Raw genomic sequence first — 11,417 nt, 5'->3', positions numbered from 1 at the left:
AGACAAAATGTTAGTGCAATTTTACAAAAAACAAGGTAATTTCATCTTTTAATTTTTATTATATTAATTTTATTTGTCTTTTTCAGTATTTGATAAAAAAAATATTCCATACACCAGGTAATGTAAACCACTCAACCATAATTACTTCTTTATTGTGAAACCTTATATATATAAATTCATATTTCATAATGGGATGGTTAAATAATGATATATGTTAAACATTAATCATATAATGATACTTTCCCTTAACATATATATTTAAGAAGAGAGAAAAAAAAAAACTAGATCTCTATATATATGATTATTTTTACTTACTATAACTAAAATTCAATCGATTCAAAATATTATAATGACCCTAAATTTTTCAACACCTTAATCTGAAAAATTTATAACGAATTAATAAATGAACGTCTAACTTTAATTTTACATACATTAGCTAATTTATTTTAAAATATATTAACAAAATATTATTGGATCTCAAAAATTAATTTAATATGTATCATTTCTTTTTAAAATAAAATCTAGTTAATAAATATAATGTTAGAAAGAATAAAAAAGACATTTTATTATTTATTTTGTTTCTCGTTGAACGTTATTTTCAACAACGTGATCCCATCGAATTAGGTTCAATTATTTGGATGTGGGCTTGGCCCATCACTAGGTCTTTTTGTTCTTGGCCTATTATAATTTTTTGTTTTAAATATTCATTTTCCTTCTATGGCAATTATTTTCAATATATAGAATTTGTTTCAAGAAGCTTTCATATAAGTATGTTTGGATGAAAAAGGAAAAAGAAAAAAAAATGATATTGGTTATTTTATAATTTAAAAAATTGAGTTATGTATAAGTTAAAATTCAGATTTTAGAGTAATTAATATTCAACACCTTTCACAAAATAACTTGTATATAAAGTATGGAAAAAAAATATTCTCACCATTCATTTTTTCCCATTTATTTCTCTCCATTAATATAAAAGCATGATAACCGTTTACTTACATTATATGATTTATTTATTAAATCTTTATGTTTTTTGTTATCTTATATTGCCTATAATTAAAAATAGCCGTTTACATAAACAATTATTTTACGAGTTTCTTAACATTTGTGTGAATTATAAGAGAATATAATTAGAATAAAATAATAAAATCGTGTTTTATATGTATTTTAAGAATTAACTAAGAATAAAAAAATTAGAAGCTGATGTTTTAAAAGCGTTTCAATAATGCTACCAGCGAATAAAAAAATAGTTATCACTAAATATTATTAATATGAACATATATATATATATATATATATATATACACACACATTTTTCCACTATTAAAAAAGAAAAGCTAAACACTAACTAAAATAGCACGTTCCAAGTGAATGATTAATTTCAATAATGGTCCATTTAAGGAAATTAATACGAAAGATTTTTTTTTGATGGAATTTGAGAAATCCTAATTTTGAAATATATATTAAAAATAATAATTAAGAAATAGCCCGTGTGTGAGAAAAGACTTTGGGGTGACCACTGTTGTTCCAGGACAAAAGATATTGTTTCACTTCAATAATAGCACTACCACTTTTTAAATTACTTTTAAAATTGGTTTTTGGTGAAAATGATGTTGAAAGTTAATTTGTATTGAAAAAACATTTTTTCTTTTGATATTTTTCTTTTGTTTTGAATGTAGTTTACATGAAAATAGAAATACAATACAATGTATATATATACTATTATAGTGATACCGTTTGACTTATTTAACACAGGTAAGATTTTCTAGTGGTCTATGAAACTATCTATTACTTGCACTACTACTGTAAGATTGTCTAATATGGATATTTTATCATTTTATTAAATCAGGTTTCCATTTTACTTAAACGAATTTTATTAGAAATTAAAAAATCTAAATTTTCAATCCAAATTTCATGTTTTTTGTCTGGAACTCTCATTAAGTTTCACTTCTCTTACGTGTTTTAAGTTCATCCAATCACTCTCATCAACATCCTCCCTTGTTTGATATTGGTCTTTCAATACTAACCTTGTCTCAGTGAAACCTTCATATCGGTACGTTCTTCTGCGATCTTCTTGGTGTCACCCTTATCATCTAAGAGACTTAACAATGTGAAACAGTCTAATGGTTAACCGAGCTCGATGATGTGGTGAAATAGTATTAATGTCGATCTCAGAAGTTAATGAGAAAGATTTCATTGATTTCTCATAAAGATAGGAGGACGCTAATTATGAAGTTTGACCGTATATACAAGATTGTAATCAATTTGAAAATATAACTCAAAACAATACCAAATACAAAGAGAAGGAAAAGAAAACATTACTCTATATAAAAAAAAAAAAAAAATCTGACAAACAAAACATTATAAGGTAGAAACACTCGTTCTAACTTAACTGTGTGTTATATAATATATGATATGATTGAAACTCAGAGACTCTCTTATTACACCATGTAGTGATTAGACATAACATTAATATTATTAATAATAATAATAATAATATTGATTTTGTTTTACATAGGTTTGGCAGAAGTAGGTGCAGAGTAAGATTAATTTATCTGGAAATGGTATAACATGTGATAGCCATGTTAAAATAAAAATAGAATGTGTAGCCGGTGAATGTGTGTTGTAAGAAATGTGAATCATAAACGTGTAGAGTTAGTTATTGTTGAGTCATAAATTGGGCGTGTGAACAAAGTGGGAACAGGTTTCCACAATTTTTATCAACTCCCCTATTGCCCATGCTTCCAACACGTGTGGTCGCAATTTTTTGTTCAAAACAAAAAACAGACAACGATTTTTTGCTTGGTGACAACAACTCAGAACTAAACTCGAATCTGTTCACATGTCTTCACCCAACAAAACCCTCTTTTTCTGTTTTCATTAACCAATCTGTTCCTTTTCCTGCTTCTCTCCTTTCTTCACCCAACAATACACTCACATTCATTTTTACTTTTCATAAATCAACTATGGTTATAGTTTTTTTTTTATCAGCAATAAAAATAAATAAATAGGAACGGGTGGTTTAACCTTTATATAGACCAACATCTAACAAATACCACCAATTAGAGTAGGGAAACGAAGCAGAACGAATTTTTACCGAGATCCAAGACCAAACATTTACTGCACCAAAGTAAACACTTCAGACGCGTCCGCCACACCCCCTTTGAATATGATAAAATTCCTGTGATTCCAGAGTTCACTCACCACCCCAACCTAAATTGTGCTTACACAACATTAACCGAATCAGAAGACCAACTCAACCTGAATTGGTCAAAGTTTGACTTAGGATCTATTGTTCTAGTTAAGAGGGATGTCTCTCAATCTAAAGTATATAGTTTATCCTGAAACATGAAAGAGTGATTTTCAATTTTAATAGTTTTTTTTTATTGATCCATCTTTCTTCTCTCTTATACTAAGTTTTTTTTATATTGAGTCTTCTCTTCAACTCTTATTCCATCGTTATTCTTTATTCTGCATATTCAGCCAATTATTTTCATTAACATTCATCATTCTTTTAAGAGAAGTAAATGAAATTATTTTTATTAAATCTAAAAATCATTTGTATTAACTCTATAGATTAAATCTATAAATCAAATCAATTCATAATCTCACAACTATTTTCCAACATTAATTACTAAAATATATGTAAAATAGGTCGAGATTTAGAAGTGTATACACATTTTTTTTACAATAATGATTATGTTGAAAGCAAATTTATTAAAAAAATAATTAAATTTTAGTACGAGTTACCTATTTATTATGTATTATAAAAGACATTCAAAACACTACACTGTTGGTTTATCGCAATTTTAGTTTACGATAGTTTATCAAATTTAATTAAATTTCACGGACCTAATATATTTACCAAAAGTTTAAATTGCTCACATTAATACTATTTATCATACAACTTTAGTCCTTGGAATGCTAATTTTAATAATTTGAATATTAATTAGTGATATTAAATTTTAAAAAGTAAACATTGAAAACTATATTATTATTTATTCTCAATTTTTTTTCAAGCCAGAAAATGCTACTTTATATTTCATGATAGTGATCATTAATAAGTATATTTTTTTTGGTAATAAAAGTGGCCATTCCATAAATATAATTAATAATAAAAAAAATTATATATTGTGTGAAAACCCCTTATACCAACAACGCTATAGTATCACAAATAAAATTATTCTCATTTAAACTTTTTTAAAACACTCGTGATAAGATAATATATATATATATATATATATATATATATATATATATATATATATATATAGTCGTTAAGCATTGTATGTTTTAAAAAATTACTAAGTTCAATCTCACAAACATATGTAACTTATTTTTATCGTGCTTGTTATTTGTATAATGAAACTATATTTTTATCAATAGATTAAGATATATATTTTTTTGTTAGTTCAAAGTTTAAGTTAAGTGACTTTAAATTAAAGTATTTCAATCTATTTTTTAGATTTGAGTTACTTTCACAGATTTTTCTTGAAGTTTTCATGTAAAAATCTTAGATATTAGGAAAAAAAAATTGAAGTGCTGAAAATCTAATTTTCTTTTTTAAATATGGTAAACCCTTTATTTTTTGTACCAAAAATTACTGGTAATTAATGATTCGTTTACCATATAACCTTAAAGAACTACTTTAAGGAAAATTCCAAATTTAAAACGAAGCTGCAAAAATTGTAATTAGACTATATTCGATCTAATTAATTATAAGGGTACACAAATCTTATGAATTAGATGAAACAAATTTATTTTTTTAAATCTTATTATAGAAAGTTACCTATCATCAAGAAAACTTAATATATTATTTATAAAGATGTGACTAACGGCACGTTTTAAGTGTTACACATGTTTGAGTTATGGAATGATGAAAAAAGCTGATTTCACTGACACTGTGGAAAAAATTAGGACTCTAACCAATAAGGTCTCTATCCTTATATAATTCAAAATATCCTAAATCTTATATAAATTAAAAATATAATTAAATTATATTATTTTACAAAGTAATTTTTAAAATTAAATTAGATTTAAAATTTAGTTTATAGAATTTCATTAGAGTTAGATTGTTTTTATTTAAAAGTAGCGTATATTATATATGAAGATGAGTATAAAGTTATGAAAAATATGTAGGTTCATTTATGTGAAAGCGTAGCGTTTCCGCGTGTGGATTGCACGGTGTTTCAGGCCATGTTGTTCAGATGACTGGCCACTAAAAGACAAAACTACTGGTTTTCAATACAACAACAACACACTGTTCCATATTATATCTTTTAAAAAGTAAAAGATATTTTTTTTATTAAAATAAAAAATGTTAATTTGATAATTCTATTATAAAAAAAAACGGGCAATAAAATGTAATTTTAAAATTGTTTTTTTTTTCTCAAATAGTCCTTCATTTTTGTTCGATCGGTCTATTTTTTTTTCCTTTTTTTCAAAATGGTTACTATTTTTCACCACTCTACTTCCTGTTCTATTAAACTTTAACTTCAGATGGTATATGTAAAAACACTCTCACGTCTCAAATAAGATCTCGATATTTGATACTTAGTGTTATTGAATGATGACATACTTATTTTTGAAATTTATACTTATTTATATTATTATCATGAAACTCTTATTATTAAATCAAATTAAAATTTTGAATCATGATTAAGGATACATTACCTAATGTTTAATCAAAGATTAAACTTCTGTTTTGACATAATGAATTTAATTGTGTTGGTCTATCGCTTTCAGCTTCAGCGTGACCAGTCCGATTTTAATATTTTTTTTTAATTGTAATAGAATGAAAGATTGTTAATGTATAATATTATCGAAATTTAGGTTTATATAAAAGGATGAATTTTTTTTGAAAAAATCTAATTAATATTTTTAAATATACAACTATGAGAGTAACATTATTTGAGCACATCCAATTTATGATTATTAAATATTAGATGCATAACATTAATTGAGCAACAGGTGTCAGCAGAACAGAAAGCCAACAGAGTTTGCATTAAAATATTGGTGAAAGTAATTGTTATTTAAATAGCATTTTCCTTGACAGTAGTCATTCATGGACTTTCTCCTTTCCCCTGCTTTCTACTCTCCGATGGAACAAGCATGGGAGAATTGGTCTCTTCAAATGGTAATAACACAAACATCAGCTATGGTTGTCTTACTATGTTATCATGTTTCACCAACGTTTGAAACCATTGTCTTGTTGTAGGAAAAGGGTGATGATGGGTGTAAGGATCTGGTGTTGGAAGAGTGCCACACAGAAGAAGAAGAGTTTCTCAGGGACATTCTTGGTGACCCTGGTTTTTGTTCTGAAACTCAAAGTCACCATAACTCTGCAACGCCCACCGATGGTAGCAGTTTATCCTCCGATGAGACGCTAACAATGGTAGCCGCTTCCAATGTCAGTATACCTCCCCAGAAGTCCCACATCGCTGATTCCTCTCCAAGAACATATATTTTGTCTTTTGACACCTCCACCATTATCCCACCCACCCCTCATTTCGACACCTCTAAATCATCATCCACCTCCACTCTCTCCTCCAAAAAACGCCACCGGAATCTCAGCTCAGAACAGCCAAAACCCAACTCCGCCACCGTAAAGAGGGGCAGAAACGGCTCCCTTGACCACATCATGGCCGAAAGAAAAAGGAGACAAGAACTCGCCGAGAGGTTCATAGCACTTTCAGCCACTATCCCTGGCCTCAAGAAGGTAATAAGAGTGATTCGATAATGATGAATAATAATTCTCATAACATATTAAAAAAAAGTTAAGTTATCCTCATTCTTCTTAATGCTTTTCCTTTTCTTTTTTAATTATATATTACTTATCTGCAGATCAACCATATCAGTGCCTGTTGAACTTTTTAATTTGTATATTGAATTTGAAGAAAATGTGTTGTTTTATCGCCTCGGTAATCAAAGAATAGTGGAATCCAATGTGCAGATGAGAGTATATTCTTGTCATTTTTCTTCCTCGATTGCATTTTGAGGGACCCCATTATTCGTTCCGTACTTGATATACTGTTTTTTTGATCAAAACTTAATCTTCACAAGCATCGATGATCGTCGTGCTGCTGTAGCCTGCAGTATGAAGATGGGGTTTTGACATTTTCGAGACAAAATCACGTTTTTGTTTAAGTAAACTAACTGTACTATAATCCAAAAAAGTACTGTAGTAATGATAGCATCACGTTGTGACACATGCTAGATCCCTGAACACTGGAACACGCGCATTTAGGATATGGTTTTTGATAAAATGATTTGTTTGTGAGATGTTGCAGACGGACAAGAGTTCAATACTTTGCGAAGCGATTAGTTACGTGAAAGAGCTTCAAGGACGCGTGACGGAGCTTGAAGAGAGAAACAAGAGAGGGAAAGAAGCAGTGATGATCCTGAACAAGAGTGATGAAGATAGCAGTAACTCCAGTGAAACAGATTCCAAAGATTGGTGCAGAATGCTCCCTGATATTGAAGCAAGAGTTATGGAGAATGAGGTGCTCATTGAGATCCATTGCGAGAAGGAAGAAGGAGTTGAGCTCAAATTATTGGACCATCTTGAAAATCTTCATCTCTGTGTCATCGCCACCAGCGTTTTGCCCTTCGGGAATTCAACTCTTGGCATCACCATTGTCGCTCAGGTACACTACTGCACCTTCACTCAACATTTCCTGGTACGGTTGTTGTTGAGAGTGATAACTCGTATGTCAGACAATATACTATGGGATGGTCCGATAAGTGTCCAATAGTGGTGGTCTGATAAGCTCATACTTATTAGGATAAGTTTGAAATGTCTTTTATATCATATTAAGTAGTGGATTTTAAACCTAATTCAATATTATCAAAACTAACTTATAAAATAAAGTTTTCATCTACTTATATACTATGAAATACTCTAATATCTAATTTACTTAAAAAAACAACGAGAATTTGTTCTAACTTTTCGTATTCAAAGCAACTATTTCTAGCACGTAATTGTTGTTTGGTGGGTTGTTCCGAAAATTAGAACAAATTCTTCTAGTAGGAGATACAAAATAGACACTCGTAAGAAAATAGTAAAAGAAAGTAGAGAGTGATAACTCGTGTGTGAGACTATATATTATGGATAATCCGTTAACCGTCTGGTAGCAGTGGTCTGATAAGCTCACACTTACTATGATAAGTTTAAAATGTCTCTGACCATATTAAGTAGCGAACTTTAAATCTAATTCAACCTTATACTTATATACTATGAAATGTTCTAATCTCTAATTTACGACAATTATTTATGGCACGTAATTATTGTTTGATGGGTTGCAGATGGGTGACGCATACAAGATGACAATGAAGGAGGTAGTGAGAAATCTAAGGGAAGTGCTGATGAATGAAATCAACATCCATGGCGATCCGTACTAGTGTATCAAAACAATTTGTCGTGTCTGGAATTGCTTTTTTGTTCTTTTTACTTTTCATGCTGCGATGATCGTGTATGAACTTTGAAAATTTTTAATTATAAAGATTCCGTTTCGTCTTCTTGTTTATAAAGTAAGAAACGAAAAGCATCACGAAAAAGTGTTTGCGATTGTCACATGTTCTGCTTTTCTTTTATAACGTTGTTTCATTGGTGGATCGGTTAAATGTTTTAACCAAAGCAATGTTTGTTTCATTTTTTTTTTAAAGAAATCCCACCATTTCTAAAAGTAAAATCACCTTTTCAAAACTATTAAAATACTTGTCCAGTGATTGATGTATCATGAATAAGTAGTCACTCCAATATGATTTTTTTTATTCGTAAAAAGATTAAGTCGTGAAGTGGAAGTTTAATTTAACTTTATAAAATTCACATATTGAAGTTTTGGTAAGTAGAGAATGATCGGATAAGATAAAACATTTTCGTCATGATGTATATATCTCTAATATCATATTTAAAAGTGAATTTTAAATTGAATTCACAAACTTATAAAATTAATTTATAAAATAAAATTTATATATTATGAAATAATTTTATATCTAATGGATATAAGATAAATAACTTTAGATCGAATTTGTTTCGAAATAGAACATCAAATTTTTCAAATAATTATCTAATGAGAGAAATAAACTCTAATCAATGAACATACATTGATTTTGATACTTTATAGTGGTGGATCATGAAGAACAAAAGGTGAGTTGATGAAATTGCTTTAGTAGGGTTAAGCACAAAATAGTTTAGACTAAAATTCTCTATGAATTTTATTATAAATAATTGAGTGAAAATAGTGTGTAAATCAATAAAATGAATTTATTTCTCAATAACTTTATTTTAATGTTCAAGTGGGGCAACTTTTTTTACTAAAATAAATTATATCCACCTAACACATACACATTTTGTCTTACACTTTCTATTTGATTTGATGACAGAATGGAACTTGTTTAGCATGATTAATTAGATGGATGTATAAGAGTTTATTATTATGCTTTAATTAAATAATAATAATTTTACATAGTGTTTTGTACTTACCTGTTTGTTTGAACTAATAATAACAATTTTTTTAATCAAATTTGTTTTTTACGTAAGAATTAATAGAATTTTTATTTCATTAAAAATAAAATTTGAGTAATTATAGTTGTGCCACGTCCCACGAAAACTTTAAAACAAACGTGATTCACATTAACTTGCTAAAATCCAAAATGCTGAATCCGCGTGTCGAAGTAGAACAAGTTTCATGATTACTAACTAATAATTATCAAATAAGTGTGGTCAAAATTATTCAAGCTTTATTTGAATATATTTTACTTTTATAATTAAGCAAATTATCATCAATTTTTTATTTTCTAATATTATGACTCTAAAATATAATTTGTTATTAACTGTTAAATTAAAATATAAAGGTGTAATGGACAGGCAGCTCGGTCTTCAGTCTTTGACCAATTACTACTCGATTTTTAGGTAAGGTAGAAGTCAGCTTGGGTATGGACCTGAAGTCAAGGTAACGGTGTTGGGTCTGTTTGGTTAATGGACCTAATTTTCTAATGATGTGCTATGATTTAAATTCAAGTTGTATCTGCTTAAAAATAAAATTTAAAGAGATATTTTATGAAGATATAAGATAAAATATAAAAAGATATTTTATCTGTTTGTTGCACGTTGATAGATGTTGTTAACCCTAAAAAGATAGGGAGGTGTATGTATAACAGAATGTGGTTTGCAGTTTAGCACCTAAAGGTCATTGGTGTATGTGACAGGTGGTTTTTTGTTAGAGATATAAGATAATGTGGTTATGCTTATTTTCAGTTAATATTTGTTTATCTCAAGTGCAAGTGCGCATGTGCGGTTATAAAAAGGGGTTGAAACCCTAGGTGAAGGTACGCTGTTTTTACACACTACACTGAGAATTATTGTTATTTTTGTGAGTGTCGGAGTGCAAACGACGGACGGTAAGGACGTCCTCTATCTCTACAGATAAAAATATTCAACAACAAAGAGAAGTGTCAGAGTCAACCGACGGCCAAGTCACCGGCAAGAACAAAAAGGTAAAATTAAAAAAAATTACTCTAAAATAAGTTTTTCAATCATAATTTGTACTATTTTTTTTATGTCATCCTCGATTTTTTTTTCACTTCATAAAAGAGTACAGACAACACTTTAATGTAAGGCGATACTATAAACATTTATCTTTCATGCATTAATTATTTCATCAATTAATGATATTTTTGTAATATAAAACCATTTATTTATTTATTTTAAACTTACTTTTTTTTTTTACTTCAATAGCTTTATTGTGTACAATAAATCTTATACCATATGACTGGAATGTACATATTTTCCTGTGTTTAGATTTTTTTTTTCTTGTGATTTTGTCATGTAGATTTTTATGAATTTTTTTACTGGTTTAGTTTTAAATTGTTTTATAAATATATTATTTACTTATATTAGTTTAAAAAGTACCTGTTTTACAGATTTGGTTGTGTATAAAAAACATAACGTCACTTTATATTGAAATAATATTATTAGTTGCTTAAATCCATTCACGAGAGATAATATTATTAAAAATATTCTATTTAATTTATATATTGTGAATTAATTAATTATATTCCTAACCTAATGACTTAATTAATCTATTCTTCCATTTAATTTTAAAGCTTAGCCAGTGTTTATAATACTAATATTTCTCTTAACCTATTGTATTTATCACAGTTAACGCCAAATATAGTTTCATAATTATAATTAATAAATTAAGGGTGATTTTATTTCAAGATCTATAAACTTATTTCTCACAAAAAACAAACAAAATGTTACTTTTTCATTTTGATATAAATGTTACTTTTTCATTTTGATATAAACTTTTAAGAGAGGCCCGTGGATACAATTTCCTTTTAGAAAAATAATTTTATTCATTTTCGTTTCCATTATCGTAATTTTTTATTAAAAAATACTTTTATTTATAATCTTATTT

General features: G+C 27.9%; 1 protein-coding gene across 1 annotated transcript; it reads left to right on the top strand.

Moving 5' to 3' along the window:
- Positions 1–5,994: 5,994 nt before the first annotated feature.
- On the top strand, positions 5,995–8,526 carry LOC137836064 (transcription factor bHLH25). Its single transcript, XM_068644883.2, has 4 exons — positions 5,995–6,133; positions 6,215–6,715; positions 7,287–7,643; positions 8,302–8,526. Exons 1-4 carry the CDS (start codon positions 6,062–6,064, stop codon positions 8,395–8,397), a joined length of 1,026 nt encoding a protein of 341 aa, XP_068500984.2. The 5' UTR covers positions 5,995–6,061; the 3' UTR covers positions 8,398–8,526.
- Positions 8,527–11,417: the final 2,891 nt, after the last annotated feature.

The sequence above is a fragment of the Phaseolus vulgaris genome, chromosome 5 (assembly GCF_051622355.1).
Source record: "Phaseolus vulgaris cultivar YP4 chromosome 5, ASM5162235v1, whole genome shotgun sequence".
In the NCBI taxonomy this organism is placed as follows: domain Eukaryota; kingdom Viridiplantae; phylum Streptophyta; class Magnoliopsida; order Fabales; family Fabaceae; genus Phaseolus; species Phaseolus vulgaris.
Note: the sequence above shows the minus strand (reverse complement) of the source record. Positions and strands in the feature narration are given on the sequence as shown.

Coding starts and splice junctions, on each gene's coding strand:
- LOC137836064 (XM_068644883.2), top strand. CDS start 6,062: ATGGACTTTCTCCTTTCCCCTGCTTTCTACTCTCCGATGGAACAAGCA. Junction 6,716..7,286: donor CTATCCCTGGCCTCAAGAAG/GTAATAAGAGTG, acceptor GAGATGTTGCAG/ACGGACAAGAGTTCAATACT. Junction 7,644..8,301: donor GCATCACCATTGTCGCTCAG/GTACACTACTGC, acceptor GATGGGTTGCAG/ATGGGTGACGCATACAAGAT.